This window comes from Populus euphratica, unplaced genomic scaffold, assembly GCF_000495115.2.
Source record: "Populus euphratica unplaced genomic scaffold, PopEup_1.0 scaffold149.1, whole genome shotgun sequence".
NCBI classification, from domain to species: domain Eukaryota; kingdom Viridiplantae; phylum Streptophyta; class Magnoliopsida; order Malpighiales; family Salicaceae; genus Populus; species Populus euphratica.
Window position 1 is genome coordinate 98,816 of NW_011499946.1, and position 19,231 is coordinate 118,046.

At 34.3% G+C, this 19,231-nt stretch overlaps 2 protein-coding genes and 1 pseudogene across 5 annotated transcripts; 1 reads left to right on the forward strand and 2 right to left on the reverse strand.

Moving 5' to 3' along the window:
- Positions 1-2,324: 2,324 nt before the first annotated feature.
- On the reverse strand, positions 2,325-9,520 carry LOC105137533 (probable transcriptional regulator SLK2). 4 transcript variants are annotated; one of them, XM_011043310.1, is made up of 11 exons: positions 9,422-9,520; positions 8,709-8,768; positions 7,600-8,613; positions 7,214-7,345; positions 6,918-6,966; positions 5,690-5,904; positions 5,538-5,606; positions 5,072-5,172; positions 4,332-4,425; positions 4,171-4,240; positions 2,325-3,576 (listed from the first exon to the last, which is right to left on the reverse strand). In XM_011043310.1, the coding sequence occupies exons 3-11, from the start codon at positions 8,521-8,523 to the stop codon at positions 2,669-2,671; spliced, it is 2,562 nt and encodes an 853-aa protein (XP_011041612.1). In that variant the 5' UTR covers positions 8,524-8,613; positions 8,709-8,768; positions 9,422-9,520; the 3' UTR covers positions 2,325-2,668. The 4 variants fall into 4 exon arrangements, with proteins under 4 accessions (XP_011041612.1, XP_011041611.1, XP_011041613.1 ...); XM_011043309.1 differs by having other exon boundaries at positions 7,600-8,768; XM_011043311.1 differs by lacking the exon at positions 8,709-8,768 and having other exon boundaries at positions 9,422-9,517.
- A 4,946-nt stretch (positions 9,521-14,466) lies between these two features.
- On the forward strand, positions 14,467-17,594 carry HCF208 (chaperone (DUF2930)). The gene is made up of 6 exons (XM_011043313.1): positions 14,467-14,827; positions 14,932-15,047; positions 15,203-15,274; positions 15,838-15,981; positions 16,116-16,269; positions 17,207-17,594. Exons 1-6 carry the CDS (start codon positions 14,668-14,670, stop codon positions 17,422-17,424), a joined length of 864 nt encoding a protein of 287 aa, XP_011041615.1. The 5' UTR covers positions 14,467-14,667; the 3' UTR covers positions 17,425-17,594.
- Positions 17,490-19,196, reverse strand: LOC105137628 (peroxidase 66-like; annotated as a pseudogene).
- Between the last annotated feature and the right edge of the window lie 35 nt (positions 19,197-19,231).

Genomic DNA, 19,231 nt, shown 5'->3' on the forward strand with positions numbered 1-19,231 from the left:
GCCATTAATTATTAACTGTATACTAAAAGATAAAGGGTTTTATTCTACTTTTCTCATAAATTATTATTTATTATAATTATGGTTTTTTTATCAATGCTTTGTTAAAATTTTATTTTTTTAATATTAGTTTTTTTTAGTTTTGTTAAAATTTTATTTTTTTAATATTAGATTTTGTTTTTGAGTTATTATATTTTCATAACATATATTATAAGTTTAGCAGGTTAACTCGATTAATTTAAATTTTTTTAATTAATTTTTTTTAGTTTTATTATTTAATATCAGGATAATAAAAAATTAGACTTCATGATTTGTTTTGTTTACTTTCTATTATGTTATTTCGTCCTCATGACTCGAGAATATTACTTAAAGATTAACCCCGAATAGACATGGTTTATTTTTTTATCTTATTTTTAATTAAGTGTTTTTTTCTAATTTTATTATTTAACGTTGAGTTAATTAGAAATTGAGTTTTATAGTTTGTTTTGATCTAGTTAATTAAAAATTGAGTTTTATAGTTTGTTTTGATTTACTTTCTATGAGGATATTTTGGTCTCATGATCAAGGTCTCCATTTTTTACATTTTAACCCTGGTTAAATCGGGTCTTTTTTAAATTTTTTTCTAACATGTTATCTCAGTCTCATAACTCAGGTTATGAGTCCTTCAACATTAGATTTTTTTTTATTGGGTTTTCTTCATTTCATGATCTAAGTTGCGAGTTTGAAAAATTAACCTAATTAACTTAATTTTTTTAATTGATTTTTTTAATTTTATCTTTTAATGTAGTATTTAATTGAAAATTAGACTTCATGAATTGTTTTGATTTGCTTCTTATTAGGTTATATCGGTCTCATTACTTGAGAATAATGCTTAATGAGTTGACCTGACTCATAATTTGTGTTATTTTTTATTAAAATTTTTATAAATTTCATCATTAAATATTAGGTCCAACATAAATGATTGAAAATTGAGTTTCATAATTTGTTCTTATTTACTCTCTATGAAGTTATCTCAATCTTATGACCAAAGTCATAGATTTGGTAGGTTAACCTAAATTAAATCAAGTTATTTTTTTCTATAAGGTTATCCCAGTTTGATGACTCAGGTAATGGGTTTGGTGAATTGATTGAGATTGTTTTTTATATTCTTTTTTAATTGATTTGCTTTTCATGAGGTTATCTTGATTTTATGACCTAAATCATGAATTTGATTGGTTAACAGGTGGCTTTGTTAAGTCTTTTTTTAATTGATTTTTTTAATTTTTTTCAATATTGGTTTGATTAAGAATTAAAATTTATAGTTTATTTTAATTTATTTTTTAAAAAGTTATCATAGTCTCATAATCTGGATTGTGAATTTCACATGTTAAACTTCATATATTATTTTTATTTATTGACCAAAGTCATAGATTTGGTAGGTTAATCTAAATTAAATCAAGTCATTTTTCTCTATAAGATTATCCCAATTTAATGACTCAGGTCAGGGGTTTGGTGAATTAATTGAAATTATTTTTTATATTCTTTTTTAATTGATTTGCTTTTCATGAGGTTATCTTGGTTTTATGACCTAAATCATGGATTTGATTGGTTAACAGGTGGCTTTGTTAAGTATTTTTTTAATTGATTTTTTTAATTTTTTTTTAATATTGATTTGATTAAGAATTAGAATTTATAGTTTATTTTAATTTGTTTTTTAAAAAGTTATCATAGTCTCGTAATCTAGATTGTGAATTTCACATGTTAAACTTTATATATTATTTTTATTTATTTTTTAAAGGATCATTATAGTCTCATAACTCAACATGTGGATTTAACATGTTAACCTAGATTAATCCAAATTAATCTAATATATTATTATTTTAATATTATAAAAAATAAATCATCTAGAATTTGTTTTAGTCAAACTACTAAATAAGTTTCCGAGGCCTTCACATCTCCTTAGCTCAATCATAGCAGTAATGAACATTTAATCGTTGTCAACCTAGAAGAAGCTCGTCGCAAGTTGGGACTCATTTAGCACCAATTAGCAAGACCATGGCAATCCACCGAGACCGGGGAAGTGGCTCAAGTCATAAAGGTTGTGGCCCAGGATTCTTCCTGTTCCAGTACTAGTCAACGAGGCGAGAGCTTGGAGGGCACCGGTATACGAGAATCATTATTAGTTTAGGTATAGGTTGATTTCTCTAGGGTTTTCATGCAAGCAGCCAAAGCTGCCCTAATCCCTCCTCTTCTTTATGTTTCCCTGCCTAAAACACCATCTTTGGAGCCCTATCAATAATTAATGTAAAGGATTGTAAAATGGTAAGTGAACATCATCAAGAACCACATTTAGATAAGCTGTTTAGTTCATGAGAAGCTTTAAATACAATATTGCAGAACTCATTTAGATACCACATTAGCTGTTCCAGTTTTTTGTTCAATAGAATACACTTGCAATGACTTGATTAAAAAAAAAAAAACCCTCAAAAGAAAAGGGAGAAGGCCAAAAAAACAAAAATAGAAAAAACCTAATTACCTACTGAAGTACCAACTCCCTGGTATGTTGCAACAAATCCCTTCATTAGAAAAGCTGGAGACAGGGTGGGGGGGAAGCAGCTATTTGAATATTCTGTACAAATACAGATGGCCACCACGCTCATTTGAGAGCAAGCAACTGGTCCAACCCTGTTAGTCACGCCTTCCAACCATAACCCATGTTATCATCAAGGTCACTGTTAAAAAATCCATTTTCAGTGAACTCATGGGCAATATCACTAACCAGGTCGTCCTGCAGATGAAGATTTGGAGGCAAATCTAGCACTTTCTGGTTAAACCCACTGTTGCCACCAGCTGCTGAAGAATCACTGTTTGCAGCAGCTTTAAAACTGTTGCTCCGGCTTGGTGCAAGTCCTCCAGCACCTACAGACACAGTGGAAGCAGTTGGAGGTGTTGCCAAAGTGTTGCTTCCAAAACCCAATCCACTCCTTGTCATGCCACCATTCCCACTCTGTCCAGAATGGGAATGTTGTTGGACTCCTCCCCCGCTGTTATTGGACATTTCCTGCAACAGCTGCTGGATCATGTGTGGGTGCCAGGCCTGGTTGCCTTGGGAGGACTGTGGAATGCTCTGTTGGAGTAAGCTATTAGAGCTCAATGAGCGCTGCTGCATCTGCTGGGGCTGTTGGGGAGGTAGATGTGGACTAGAAAAGCCACTCACAGGTAAGTTCTGCATGGATCCAGGTATGAAGTTAGTGGTTCCTTGAAAGTTTGAGGATGGACTCTGATTAGAATTATTGAATGGTGAAGCAGCCTCCTGTTGGGAACTGGAGTTTGAATTCATTGAGTTCTGCCTCCTGAGCAGATTCTGGAAGTTTGTTAATGCCAAAGCAGCCTGTGCTGGACCACTTAAAGTACCTCGACCAACCATTTGATGATTACTATTCACATGGCTGTTTATTCCAGGATGCAATGCCATTAGCTTATTGAGGGTGTTTCGATCAGTTGGCAGACCTTGAACACTTGCTAACTGCTCCATTTCCTGCATTTTCTGCATCTGGAGCTTAGCTGCAGTGGCATGTCGAGGATAACTTTTCAAGCCCTCTGCAGACAATGGTCCACATCAGGTGTCTATGCACATTATGAGCAAAGCAATGGTTTTCTCTTGTAGCAAAAATTGGCAGGCAACAGAAAAACAAAGCAGAATAGTCAAGGTGCACAAAAATGAACCACAACTTTTAGCTGTCTAAAATAAATATATTGATCAAATATAAGAGAAATGAAACAGAACAGGGCCAGTGTCTGATCAAAAATCATTGGAGGTGCGACCTTCATGTTGATAAAATGTAAACAGTAGAAGATGTTATATAAAAAAAGATAAAGAAAAAAGAAAAGAAAAGAAATTCCTAGCAGATAAATATGCCCACATGAAAAAACCTTTGAAACTAATGAAAATTACAACACAAGCCATGACAAATGATAACAGAAGAAAGTAGAAGCCAAAACAGACAAGCACTCCCATTTTTTTATTTTTTATTTTTTAATATAACTAGATATTAAACTTGAGAAAGAACTGACATGCATAACAATCTATTATTCCCAAGGTACTTCCTAGAATATGGCAGGCCCAGAAACGAAGCCATAATATATAGGTAAAAACAGAAAAATATAGTAACACCAACCGCAAAAGGAAATTACCAATAGGCCCAACTTTTTGCTCCCGGCAGAAATCAATCAGATCCTTCATGCTGTTGACAACCTCAGAGATCTGTAATAAAATGGAGAAAGTAATCATAAAACATAGATCAAAGTTTTATATCAATACAGAAATTAAGATCCAGAAAGAGTGAAAGTTATACCTGCAGACACCTGATATATCTTTTGGAAAAACCCAAATCATTCAGCGACTGCAACTCTAAACTCTTCGCAAGCTGGCGACTAGCCGTCAGAACCCTTGAAAAAATCAACAATGGATTAGTATTAACTAACCGTAGTTATAATCCAATCCTGTGCAAACCAACTATTAACATCATATTTGATATAGCCTTCTGTTGAATTTCAAAATACAGAGCAAATGAAACTACCAAAATAATGTACCCTGAGCATTTAAAGCTCATTCAAAAGTTGAGACAGGGTGTTTTATGAATGCCATGCCCAAGGAGAGCTACATGATTTTATGCTCCACCAAAACATAAAGATACAAGAGGGCCACAGTCTAGAATGGTAACAGTCACAGCTGCAAGTTCTAGTACACATTCAAATCTTGAGACTTCATCCAAAATGCTCAAGGACATAATCAAATCCTCAGTCGACAACTTCCATTTGAGCAGGATCAACATTAGATACCTCGAACACTTATTATATCGTAAGAGGCAGAGGGGCTGCGTTAGCAAAAAAACTTAGCCAGTAAGAAGTTCTTGTCTATCAAAACTCCAGGCACATAACAAATGCTTTTTTATTTCTGGACATAAAGCCTCAAGCATGTGATCTGTGAGGACCTAGTCACTTGTGTTTTCAGTCAAAGAACTTCAGCCAGAAAAACTGGATAAGCAGCACCCAATTTATGAGGAAAGAATTAAGTGAATGCTCATTTACTTACATATTGCTGTTTGTTTGCAAATCCTGCTGAGAAACCCCGTCAGATCCACTTTCAGCAATTGTGCTCTGACATTTCTGTGCAACCTGGAGCAACTGATTCACCTGCAAAAGCATTCAGGTATTAAGTTAAAAATATAACTAGAATCTTCAAAATCTGAGGCTCAAATCACACTGACAACTGATGTTGAATCCATTAATTCTTGTCTAAAACTTCATGACTGTTATAGAAGATCAAACACACATATCTTTTGGATTGCTTCACAGATTATGAGTGTTCACAGCCACATAATCCAATTAACAACCAAGCTATGAGACAAGACATTATTGTGCCCTCTATTTTTCTATTCGTTTTCCCATGCTTTTCTTTGGCAGGGTAACAATGATGTATTTATCTCTAGGAAGCATTTCTCCACGAAAACAAAGAACTAGTGGAACTTTTAATGAACATGATGTTTCAAACAGAATACCTGTGGTGCAACCACCCTCCGTGGAAGAAGTTCTTCATGACGACGTACACAAAATTCCCAAGACAGTATCTAAAATGAATAGAAGTACTGGCAGGTTGTTAGGAAATTTAGAACTTGTCAATACTTGTATAAGAAACAGTTATCGTATTGACCTTTAAGTCATGCGTGAATATAACACGAAGCTGACCCTCACGAACAACACGAAGTTGCTCATATACACTCTCTTGGACTGCTTTTGCATACTCCAGCATCATTATTCCAGAAGGCAATCTAAATTCACGTGGCATATCCAAAAACAGAAGCTCATCAATGACACCACTTCCAAACTTGATTTCATTAAGTCTAGGGAGTACTTCGAAGGTTGCCTCTGCAAAACATACCCCATAACATGTGCATAGTTACATCTCCAGAATAAATTAATCATAAGGATGCTTGAGTTATAGCAGTAATGTCTAAGTTGAGTGCTGAACAGAATCTGGATAGTGGCCAAAGGAGTATTTTTATGGCTAACAAAAAAATATGGAATCAATATGTTATCATGTTAACATTCCAATCAAGAACATCTGTTGAATAGAACCAAAACATACATCTTAGCTTCTTTTTTTCTCTTTGTTTTGTAGCTAGCAAGCTGCAGATGGCTCTTTGATGATGTTTATGCTTTTATCATCAACCAAAATGTACATATTTGAATTTAATGACCTAAAAACAGGTGATTCGGAGAGAGCACAACAAACCGCCATAAAAGCTCTGAAACAAGTCAACTTGAAACAGACCAGTGAGAATTTAAAACTGGGGGCTCATCCAGAAACCCCTGCCTAAGGAAAATAAAGATCCAGAAAATTGAACCACCCAGATATTTTCCATTCCTTTTCACGAACGATATATTATGTTCCCTCACAGCAGATTGTATAGATAATATACAAGTGCACAAAGAACATACCAAGAGAAAACACCAAGATAAAAATAAGGGATAAAAGGTGGACAGGTAAAATATTAGACCAGAAACAATTGTTAAGTGTCAAAAGTGTATTAGTCTTGCCCTGTTCCAATTCTTCACCCCATGCAATCCAGATTTGGAACCCACGCCTGTATCGTATCATGTCATGTCAACACAAGTACTTGATGGCCAATGGGAATATAAAACAGAGTTTGACAACAAGTTTACACAAGATACTCAAATTACAAAAAATTCTTGCACAGAGTAAAAGGATTCCGTAAACTTATGATGCTAGATTATTCTCTAACATGCAATTCCTACTAAAATCAAGTCACTGATTTTCAATGTCATTCTTTATGTGAAAAGGTTCCAAGAATTACAGCATGGGAATGATCTTGTTGAGGAACAACAACCATTAGTACAAAGCATCTAAATTCCCTTACCAAAACCTCTTCCAGACTTAGAGCCGCAAATTTCACACTGCCACACCTCCTGAAAAATAAGATAAAAGAAACAAAAGGAATATTATATGCGGGTGATGTCAATATTATGTCCATAAAGAAACAAGTGATTACTGAAGCTGCTATATTTTGCATTTGCTTTCAACCAGCATTTGACCATGAACAAATGGAAAAACTAACAAATGCAACATCAGAAAAAATAAAAGGAATCCATGCACTTATATCAGTATGATGCCTTAGGTAAAAACCAAATAAACTGTGAAAAAAAAACCCCTTACCATAGATGCCTGGGGGAAAACACCGAGCGGATGATGCCCAACATTGTCATATAATGACAAGCACCACCTTTTCTTTGCACGTGGAGAATAGTACTCTGCCACAAATTTCCGCCAATATGCAATAGTGTTCTCCTGTTAAAATAATAGAAGTACATTACAAGATTAAAAACTCCTTTGTGCTTCGGGAACCACTTAATTAAAATTACTTTATATATCGGGCCATAAATATATGAGAATACATATTTACCCAGGAAAACAAGAATTAAGTATAAAAAAAATGCCACGCAAATTAGCAACACACCAGAAAAAAAAAAAAAAAAAAAAAAAAAAAAAAAAAAAAAAAAAGATATATGCTACAAAGTTTTCAAACAAAATCAAGAACTTACTGCAAGGCGTTGCCGTTGATGATATAGATATTGCATCAACCGACGAGCACAGATACCCCCATCAAAGGGACGCTTCAGGGAAGATGCTGGTTGCATGGCCTGCTGTTGCATTTGCTGCCTCAACTGCATCTGTTGCTGCTGCTGCTGTAATTGGGCTCTCTGCAATGGTGGCATGGATTGGAGAATTTGCTGTTGTTGCCTCAGTCTCTGTTGATGAAAAATGTTTTGTAGCTGTGGTATTCGGCTTTGCAACTGCATGGAGTCCTGTCTTTGCAGCAGTTGTTGCAACACCTGCTGCGGCAGAATATCTTCCTGCTTGACATCCAATCTGGGCTTCTTTTGCACTTGCGATAGATTATTAGGGTCTTGAAGGAAGGATCCCTGACCTCGTGGTCCCAAGGGGAGTGACATGCCCCCAATTTGTGATGTAGGCAAGGATGTAGCACTTGAAGCCCCATGTTGTTGCTGCTGATTCTGCAGCACCTGCTGGACATTTCGGTCCTGATGATTGCCCTGCTGCACCACAGATGACCCATCAACAACTGAAGAGCCTGAAATGCTTATATTATTGGATGAAAAGGACATAGGTGATGCTGGCAATCGCATATATGACTCCGTATTAATGCTTGCACTTCTCTGCAAATGAGGACCTCCAGAAAGTGCTGAATTTGCATCTGTCACCAAAGAACTCGCCCCAACACTTGGTCCTGAGTTTGCCACACTGTTCAAAACCACATTATTCATGTCCCCAGAAACTGCACCCAAAATGGGTCGCCCAGTTCCAGGAATAGAATTTGATGAGTTGCCAAACGAAGAGCTCAAGCGAGAGTTAACTAAACCCTTGGACTGCCCATCCCCTTGGAAGAAAATTCCTGAACTTGAGGAAGATTGAGCTAAACCTCCAGCCACTCGAGAAGGTGCCATACCAGGCACCGACCCTTGGCGGCCAGAATCTAAGTAGCTCTCCAGAGCCAGGCCTGACCAATTTTTCCAAAACTAAATATTCTTAACCCCCCGAGTCATAATAACATAAAAAACCAAAACCCACGTCAAAAAAAAAAACCCACAAAAGACTGCACAATATAATCAACAATCCACGCTTCACCAACCAGATTTGAACCCAATATTTTTGTGATCTGTTTCAGCTTTCACAAGTTTCTTGTAGAGATCTAAAACAAACAATAAACATCAGCACTAGAAAAACGAAAAACAATAAAAACTAGAACTCTCAATCAACACAATTCCAAGAACAAACTTACCTCGCAGGAAAAAAAACACTAATTTTTAGCTAAATTTAGAAACAATTGCAACACTAACTAAGATCCAAAGAACTCCAAATTTAATTATCTTTTAATCAACCCCCCTTCAATCACAACTCAAAAAAACCTCATTTCCTAAATTATCCCCCAAAAACCCTAATTTTTTTAGCTCTTAGCTTTAGCTGCTGCAACGACAACACCCAACTAAAACCCAAAAGGAGTGTTAACCTCATCACTTAAAACCCCTATAATCACTACTTATATGTATTGACAACTATTCAAGCTTAACCACCACTTAATTACTCACATTCAGAATCGAGAACTCAAAAAAATTCTTACTTTAATTAAAACCCAGTTCTTAATTAATCTTAATTATCAATTAAAGATCAAAAGAGGAAAGGAGAAAAGAAAAGAAAAAACACAAAAACACTTCGTGTTTTTTAGCTCAAGAGATCGATCACAAAAATCTTAAGACTTAACAAAAATAATTTGAAAAGATTCAAGTAATATTTTCTTTTCCTGCAAAAAAAATAAAGAAATAAAAATACTAATTAGCTACTGACCTTGAAACGACAAGCTGGATAAAGCAAAACGCAGAACCTTTTTGGCTAATTCATAAATGGAAAATCAGAGAGAGAGAGCAGAGAAGAGAAGGAACTGATTATATAACTAGCGGGAATTGAAGAGCATGGAGTGACCGGCTGTACTGGTGAACGAGTTGTGTTGACTGGTTCTGCCGGTGAAGAATGGACACGCGTTGGCTTTTGGAGTGGGTAAAGTAGTCCGTTTTAGAAAGCGCGGTGGCGACTCGAGGTTGGGAATAAGGTGGCGTGATTTTATCGGGTGATCCTGGAGGTCGAGTATCGTATATGATGAGGATGTGGAGCTCTTTGGTAGGTCTCTTTGAGGAAATATCTAGTGTGGTTGGGTACACCAATGTAAAATTTTTGTGCCCCGGTTGTCGTACACGTGTCGAATTTTAACATTTTCTTTTTTTATTATTTTTTAACCGCCATGGGCATTTTCAGACCATGTAAGCAGGACCAGGTCAAAGTCTAAGGCTGTTCATGACAAGTCTTTCACACTTAACTAGAATGTATTTATGAAAATTTAATTTCTTGCAATTATTTGTTGAATTTCATCTCTGAATATGAATCTACTCGTCATCTAAAATTGAGAATTCATAAACTTTATAACCTTGTTCTTGTGAATTTATTAAATTCTTGGCTTGCCAGATAATTATAATCATCCTTAAATATTTTATTAAAATTGACTTGTAAATAGCATGGTGCGTGTATATATCTTTCTCGAAAAAATGTGTCGGGAATTTTATTATATTATATGATACAATCATAATTATAAACCACAAAATCAATGATACACCAATCACAAAATGTCACCTCATTTAATTCAATGAAAGAGTATCAGTAAACTCTTCTCCACCATGAATCTCAAAACAAAAACCTCCAAAAAAAAAACACATTAAATGCTATATCAAGATATATCTCGTAGCTTTAAATAGAATAATTACACCAAGTTGATTCTATTGCCAAATAAATTTAACTTGTATATTTAAAATACTGGTTAGAAGTTAAATTATTGTGATTTATAGAGTTTTTTAATATTATTTTTTTCACATTAAATAATCTTTTTTATATTAGCTTATGCATCAATTTAACTTTTTTTTCAAATAATTCATCTTATATACCACTTCAATTGTAAAACTTAATCTAACTTAACAAAATAAATAAAAACTCAAGTATTTTAAATTTAATTAAATTTTAAATGAATAAGATCTAAAGTTATAACTAGTTTAGTTAAACTCGAGTTACTTACTGTATTAATCTAAAACTCGAGTAATTAGATATAATTCAAATAAAAATTTATTTATTTTATATTTTTTAATAAATTAATGAAACATAAAATCAATCTTAAATTACTTAGCGTTGTATATTTTTTATAACCTACATTTGTATTAATTGTTTATTAATTTTTTGACATGGAATAGTTATATCAATCCTGTCCAGGTCAATACAAAACAAATTTAATATCTATGTTCAAAAGAATACACTCCTCTTTTAAATACAAATTTCAATGAATAAATATGATAAATAAAGGAGGAGAAAACCTTCTCGATCACTTGTACCATGCACCTGCAAAATTTTCATGTATAAAAAATCTATTATGATCAGGTGCAGCTAAAATTTGAGAGACGGATGGATGTATGTGTATAGATACAAGTAGCTGAGAGAGAGTTGAAGCGACGTGGCTTGAAATTGATTAGGTGGTTGCAATCATTGCTTTAGAGCGAGTGTGTAGAGTATCGGAGCTTTAGATTTACTCCACACGGTTAAGGGATGGCGATGGACATATTGACACGTGCGATGTAACACGTGTGATAAAAGCAGGCAAACATTCACGTTTGGTCCCCACTCCCTGTATAATTTTGATTTTGAATTTCAATCAACCCCTGAAAAGTTTTTTTTTGCAAAATTTAGCCCCTAAACTATAGTGATGTGTGAGACTATTGCCTAATTTACGTTTTTATTGAGTAAGAAAATTGACACCATGGACTCAAGTATTGTAGTTTTGAAGCATCAATAGCCCTAGAAAACACGCTTCTATTTAATCATATTTGCTTTTAAAATCAAATCCGACCTCTAACTAGATTCATGAACTCAATGACGAGATAAATGAGTTAGCCCTGAGTTAACGAGTGGATTAGAATTTGAATAGCTTTTAAGAAAGCGAGAAATAACATTGTTTTATTTATAAAAAAATACTAAAAAAATATTATTTTGATAAAAAAATATTTTTATATAAAACTCGATTTGGGAAAGACTCTGCATCGGCAAGTCATCAAGTTGAATTATCAAGTCCTACTATATTTTATAATTATACTACTGAAATTATCTATAGAGTGAATTTGATTTAAAATAATGCACGAACTAATTAGAAAATACAAAATTAGACAACATATTAGCTCAGTTATTAAATTATCTTTTATCTTCCCAGCCAACATCTTGTTTGGATGTGAAATGAAATAGATTAAACAAGAAGATTAACCGTTCTAAATTATACATCAAGCTAGTTGATTAATATTAGCACAATTTTTCAGAGACTTGAGCAAATTCCAACGGTATCCTCGTTTAAAATAAGGGTTCATGACTCCACGCTACCTTCTTTCCTTGCTTAAAAAAGAAGCTTCCAGTGTTCTTTTTGCTAACATGGCATCATGCTTTAAGCATCCAAATGATGCCTTTGAACGAGCAATTGAACACGACAACAAGTTTCCTTAAAGTGTTTCTGTGTTTGGTCCGCATGCACAGGCATAAAACAAATGCCTGCACCTCAACTAGTTCACCATAGCCGTCGGATTAATTTACCTGTGTAGTTCTAGAAGCACGTTGCCCATTCACATATTATTTCTTTTAGTAAAGTGATATACTTGTCCATGGTGGTTAGCGGGTTGTCCCTGAATTCATCGAAGCGACATTAGAATAAAAAAACTTGTCATACGGGTCACAGGTTGAATGATAAAGTTGGACCGATCACAACAATATTGAATTATTAAAAAATTAAAATAATATTATTTTTTAAAAATTAAACTAAATTTTGATTAAATTAACATGTAAAATAACCACAAATACGACTATTATATTTGTTAGAGAATAATAAAAATTATATTTTAGAACCTCATTTAAAGTTTAAGCTTTTGAGTTGAAATAGTTCTTTGATATGATGTTGGGGTTTTGATGACCAAACGATTAAAGGTTTGAATTTTACCATCTCCATTTATTTAATAAAAAATTAAGAACAAGGCAATGTGGGTCTACAAGTTTCAAGACCAAAGGGTTTTCACCCGAGAGAGTCTGTTAGAGAATAATAAAAATTATATCACGGGACCTCACCTAAAGCTTAAGCTTCTGAGTTGAGATGATTTTCTGACATGATATCAGAGCCTTGATAACCAAGTGGTCATGAGTTTGAATCTCACTATCCTTTTTTTTTTATTAAAAATTAAGTACAAGATAATGTGGATTTGTACAAATTTCAAGTCCAAAGGACTTTGACTTAAAGAGGTGTGTTAGAGAATGATATAAATCATATTCCAAGATCCCACCTAAAAATTTAAGTTATTAAGTTGAATTAGTTTTTTGACAATATTAATTATTATTTGATTTTTTTTAAACTCAACTTGAATCAATAAGATTTTAGATTTATTTACTTGATTAAGTTTAAATAAGAACGTGTATTGTTTTTAAAAGTTTATAATAATTAAAATTTTATTTATTTATTTATTTAAATGTATAAAATGTGCCTTCTAACAGGTGGAGTTTCCTCAAATAATAAAAAAATAAGATGGAAGTGAGATTTAAACCTACATGAAAAGAATCTGGCCGGGAATATTATGATTGTTGAAAGGCAGATTTGTTTTGTATGAAGGAAACTCCAGGCCGTAGCTTTCAGTGATAATCTCGACACTTAGCTCGTTTAGTAATATATAATTTAAATGCTACGAGAATCGATATAAATGCAATGCAACAGTTATACATGGACGATCCAATTAAAATTCAATTTAAATTATATAGAGGGGCAAAGTCGACTACCTCTAGGACAAGATTGATAAAATTAAAGATTTTAATGCTAAATTGACAATATGGTAATGAAATAAAGGCTAAATAGATGTTTCTCCTCAGAATCATTATATATCGGAGCTCGCTGGGCCACCACACGACCGGTTCACTGAAGATGTTCCTCACTTCCTCCATACCTTAACGAACACGTGCCCTTAGCTTTACTGTGAATAGTAAGCGATAACAGGGCCCCTTTACAGTACGAGCATCCACAGCCCGACTCCCCATCTTCACTGATTCCAGCTTTTCTAGAGCTGACAATTATGTTTTTTGCTCTAAGTTTTTTTTTTTGCTAAGAAGATTTAATTAATTTCGATTAAGGTTATCAAGGATTTATTTTTTAAAAGTGACGATAAGCATTATAAAGTAATAAGAAAATAAGAAAAAGAATTAAAAAAAATATAAGCGACAAGAATGAATCCCAAATTAAAATCAAAATTCAATAACTCTTAATTTCTAAATTATTTTTTTATTAGTTATCTTTTCTCTTTCTTAAAACAGCACTAGCAAGATTTCATAATTTACAAAACAGAACTCAGTTAATAATTATTTTTTAAAACTACTGTAATTCACGAATGGAAATTTATTATTTATAAAGCCATTTTTTATATTTTTTTAATGATGATTTTTCTCATGAGAAAAACCAGAGTAGATGTGACTGAAAAAAGTCTCTAATCCTATCCGAATATTGTGAGTACATGGTAAATACATAAAAACCATGTTCTGACCTTACCATTTATCGTCTTGCTGATATAATGTATGGTAATATAATATAATCATAAGATTCGACTCGAGGGTCAATTTGATTGGAGTTGTAGATAAGATGAATTCAAGGTTTCTAGAAGAAAGAAAAAAAACCCATTAAATTATAATTCTTTTGAAAAGTTGGATTTTTTTATTGATTTGATTAAGGATTAATGAATTACAAAATTAACCTGATTGATGGAAGTAACATGTTCGACAAAGCAAATTCTTCTAACAAGGCTTGATAACACTGAAACTTCCTTGGTTAAACGACAGAAACGGACCCGACCCAACTTCAATTGTCACAAAACAATGAGAGACTCACCCCTCCAAAATCGGTGGACTCGTAATGCATTTCTCTTTATATAGTAAACAGAAACCCCAGATTTTCCCAGCATCCAAACAACAAGAAGAAAAACCTTAAAAAAATGAGCAGTCTTTCCATCCACCCACTAATTCAGTTGAAGACCCGCCATCAATTTCGCGCCAAAAAACCCAGAAAATCCATTGCTATCTATGCTTCCAGTGATAACCCTCAAAGCCAAAGACAACAACAACTCAATCTCTCTGTTCTTCGTTTCACTTTTGGTGGGGGTGAAAAAGATTAAAAATCTCTCCTTTTGGTTCCTTTTTATAATGTACAGTGACTTTATCTCTTGAATTATTTGACAAGAATTTTTCTTCTTCTCAAGGGATACCTGGACTGGATGAATCTTACTTACCGAGATGGATTGGATATGGGTTTGGTTCCCTTTTGATATTGAACCATTTTCTGGGGTCTAATTCAGACACCACTCAAGCACAGCTGGTAATTAAAGATTTATTTTTTGTTGAACTTTAGTTTTGGTTTCTTGAAGTTATAAAATGGGTTTTTGTTATTTTTCTGATTTTTTTTTGGATTTTGGTGCAGAGAACTGGGTTTTTGTTATTTTTCTGATTTTTTTTTTTTGGATTTTGGTGCAGAGAACAGAGGTTTTAGGACTTTCTTTGGCTGCTTTCTCTGCTGCACTTCCGTACTTTGGAAGGTTTCTTAAGGTTTGATGTTGTTTTGTTTTTTTAAGTTTGCTTTCTTAAGGTTTGATGTTGTTTTGTTTTTTGAAGTTTGCTTTGTTGTTGTTGTTGTTGTCGACTTTTCGAATTGAAGTGATTTTTTTCAGTTGACAGGTTTGGTTTCTGACCTTTAAAGACTATATATTTATGACTGTTGTTGATTCCATGCGAATGCATGGCTAGTTACATAACATGTTTGGTGACTTGTATTAACCCTCGCATTGCTTCATGCTCTCATTTTCAAAACATTGATTGGCATTCTTCAAGTGGTAGTTTCGGTTTTTGTTATTAAAATTTTTCGTGCTGCCAGTTAAAGCTAGTTTTTAGTCATTTAATAGGCTGTGCATAAAATGACCAAACTTACGGACCTTTTTTCTTTTGTCAAGTGTTTTTAAAGTTTGATTTTTGATTTTATAGGAGATTTGTCTTGATGAGATGCGGAACTTCAAATTCTAGTTGGTTTTGCAGTTTTTGAATGCCTTTGTGTTCTCAATTCCTGCTGGACAGTTGAGAGATTCTTTAACATGATGCCTTGCAAGCTTTCACAGGGTGCTACTCCAGTCGATCAGGGAACTCTTCCTCAAGATGCCGAGCAAATTTTTGCAATGTCCCAGAATATTTCTGATGCTCAGAAGGAGGATTTGGCATGGGCAACATACATTTTATTGCGCAACACAAATACCATAGCTGTGGTATGTTACTCTAATTGAATCGATAGTTGCGAGCTGCTATTTACTGGTCTCATATTGTTTGTCAGTCTCCAAAGAAAATGATGAATTTTTTGTCCTCAAGTTATCAACCTATGTTTATTGTTTCAATTTCTCAGCTGATATCAATTCAAGGTGAATTATGTGTTCGTGGATATTGGAAGACTCCAGATAATATGTCAAAAGATGAAGTGCTTGATTGGTTTAAGGAACAGATTGAAAATATTGGCTTGTCTGACGTGAAGGACACCCTCTATTTTCCTCAGACTACAGGTAACATAATATTCGATTTTTGCTGTGCTAGATTAGTTCACTCTGTATAGAAAATATTGTGTAAGAATCCAATAGCAGCTTGTTTACATATTGTGAAAGGGTATTCAAAATTCTCCCCCACTCCAAACAACCTTCAAATGAAGAAGATTAGCAGATCAACAGATCAAGTCAATTCATCAATCAAGGATTATTAATTCCGGAAAGAAAAAAATAAAAAAAAAAATGTTCAAAGTTTGTCATCGTTCTTATTTCCTATATGGATGCTACGGTCTGTCTAGTTTCCACTGTTACTAGAGCTGCAAGCTTTGCTATGTTTGTGAACCGCTGCTATGTTTGTGAACCGCCCGTGTATGAGCATCTCACATTAAGATTCATCTTCTGTTCTGTTTAGTTCTGGTCATTGATCAGGTTACAGTACCCACTAGCTTGTAGCTACTTTCATTTCTCTGGACCCACCCCATGGAACTGAGAATTTGCAAGAAACAAAATGGCATTTTTGGTTGGCTTTCCTGTCATCCTGCCAGCAACTTGAATTCAATTTAAGAGTTATAATTGAAGTCCACATAATCCTGCTTTGAGAGAGATAGCAGTTTAGATTCTAATAATCTCTATAATATAAATGTGCTCCGCACAAAAGAAAACTTGAAGTATTAGGTATTTATTCTTTCTCATATGGACGAGGATGGATTCTAGGCTCTGTAACCTTCTTTTCTCTGCCAAGATTAAGGTCTGTAATTTTCATCAGCTATAGATATTCCTTTGCTTATTACCCCCCCTCCCCCTCTCCATTCTTCTATAGAATGGTGCAGAACTTTGTTGCCATATGCACATCATAAGTTTTGCTGCTTGTATACGTTCTAAAATTTGTTTGTATGAGCTATATTCTTCTATGTTTACTCTAATCTGAAATAATGTGATGGTTTGATGAATATTGCAGAATCTGAGATTTGGGAGATGCTTCCCGAGGGAACTCGTTCGCTACTGGTAGAGCCTGTGCTTCAAGCAACAGTCCAAAGTGGCAATAAGACAGAAAATAATGAAGGCTTTATTCTGTTGGCTTCAAGCATAGGGTATGCTTATAGTGATAAAGACAGAGCCTGGATAAGAGCAACTGGAAACAAATTTAGAAGTAAAAGCACATGTTCAGAATTATAACTAAATCTGTGACTCAATTTTCTCTGTAGATTCAATGTTCAATTTTAGTGGAAAGTCTGCTTTAGTTCTTGCATGTCTCTCTGCATTCAAATGTCAGTGCTTGGCTGTGCTAGTGCAATTGAAAATGATTCCCCGAGACAATTTGCTGCCCGCAAGTTTATACTCTTTTTATGTTTGACTTTTCTCATGAGCCAGTTCTGGAAAATGTGACAATGATGAGTACTTTTGCAACAACAATGGTTTCCACATATCTATAGGAGACAAACGTTTCATACATGAATGAACTTGTTCGAATATAAAGATGATGGGTCGTTTCTTTCCTCTATGAATGGAAAATTTTGACATTCCTTTCTCACGATTTTGGTGATAATTATAGAGGCTACTGATCATTTCAAGACAATATGATGGTATGTCTGACCAAGAAATAAAGAAGTCATAACAGGAATAGTTGATTTTATTCAAAGTTGGAGGCAACTCAGCGCAAGAACATACTTGGAATACCATTTTCAATCCAAAAAATCTACTGCAAAGGGAAGAAAATATTTTGCCTTGAACTGACGCACTTCCCTCTCAATTAATTAACCACTTGGAACTTAAACCTCACTTCATTTTTTTTCACCCGACTTTTCCAAGTTTTACTATTGAAGCGGTAAATTCTCTGGAGAACAAACTTTGATCCATCTTGACCTGTAATCACCAAGCAATGCATGATATGAGCCAAAGATACCTTTTCCTTCGATATCTCTCTTCTAATAGTCATTATCGAATGTTGATGAGGTTGAGTCCAAGAATTCTCCTGCACTGTGATCCTTGTTTGGTTTAGGGCATTTCCTTTTAAGATTCCCAGCAAACCGAGTATTCATGCTTGGATCAATGTCATGAACTGAACTAAAGTTTTGAAGTCGAGCTTCGAAAGAAGAGCAATGTGAGAACCCTAAATTGCGGCCACCAGACAAAGCTACCAAGTCTTTAACTCCTAGACCTCTCTTAGCAGAGCTTTGAATTAATTGCATAGCATTGAAGGTTGGAGCTGGTAAGTTAATTGTATCATTAGCTTTAGACACTCTTCCATCTTTCCTTCCTGTCAGCACATTCCAACAAGGTTCTCCTGACTGATGACAATATCACATGAGAGATGATATTAGAAGAAAACAAAACAATATAATGCCTTTTAAAGAAAAGTTATGCTAAAACTAGTCCATTTTTAGTCATATATTTGGACATGAAGAAAAATGCTGGAAGTGCTTGTTTTCTTGTTACCATGGCCACTAAATCTCTTGCTGCTATGGCTATGATATCAGTACAAGAAACCGTGTGTGGACAAGCCATTTCAAGCTTGGCTTTGGCATCATCGATGCGTAGAATGATCGAACTGAGACATTGGGTAGGCCATCTTTCTCTGCTTGGTTTCCAGGAGTAGAATCCAGCAAAATGGATGCATCACATTCCTGTATCAAGAAATATTCCAGTAAGATCATTTACTATAAACTGTTTTCTGCATTTACTACTTGCTAAAGACTACTGTTCATGCATTTGTTCGCATGCTTACATGTGCTAAGACAGGAATAACATACCCTTCTGAAGCAGTCATGAAAGAACATCCCAAGTATACGAGCTGGGACTTCAGGATCATGCATGGAAGCATTACGAGCTGTCTCAAAAATTATCTTCTCTGCTTGTGGACATGTTTGATCATAATAATGAGCATTATTAAGCACAGCTTTCAAAGGCAAAATCAAGATTAGGAGGAGGAAGTTAATTGCTAAAGACATTAAGTTTATGCAAAAACTGCCATATTTAGTCTTTA

Bases quoted from the DNA above. Each gene is read 5' to 3' on its own strand.
- LOC105137533 (XM_011043310.1), bottom strand. From the start codon at position 8,523: ATGGCACCTTCTCGAGTGGCTGGAGGTTTAGCTCAATCTTCCTCAAGT. The intron at 6,967-7,213 runs GTAAGGGGTTTT...CTTATTTTTCAG, and splicing joins TTTTCCCCCAGGCATCTATG to GAGGTGTGGCAGTGTGAAAT. The intron at 3,577-4,170 runs GTAATTTCCTTT...CATTGTCTGCAG, and splicing joins GCAAAAAGTTGGGCCTATTG to AGGGCTTGAAAAGTTATCCT.
- HCF208 (XM_011043313.1), top strand. From the start codon at position 14,668: ATGAGCAGTCTTTCCATCCACCCACTAATTCAGTTGAAGACCCGCCAT. The intron at 15,275-15,837 runs GTTTGATGTTGT...AAGCTTTCACAG, and splicing joins ACTTTGGAAGGTTTCTTAAG to GGTGCTACTCCAGTCGATCA. The intron at 16,270-17,206 runs GTAACATAATAT...TGAATATTGCAG, and splicing joins CTATTTTCCTCAGACTACAG to AATCTGAGATTTGGGAGATG.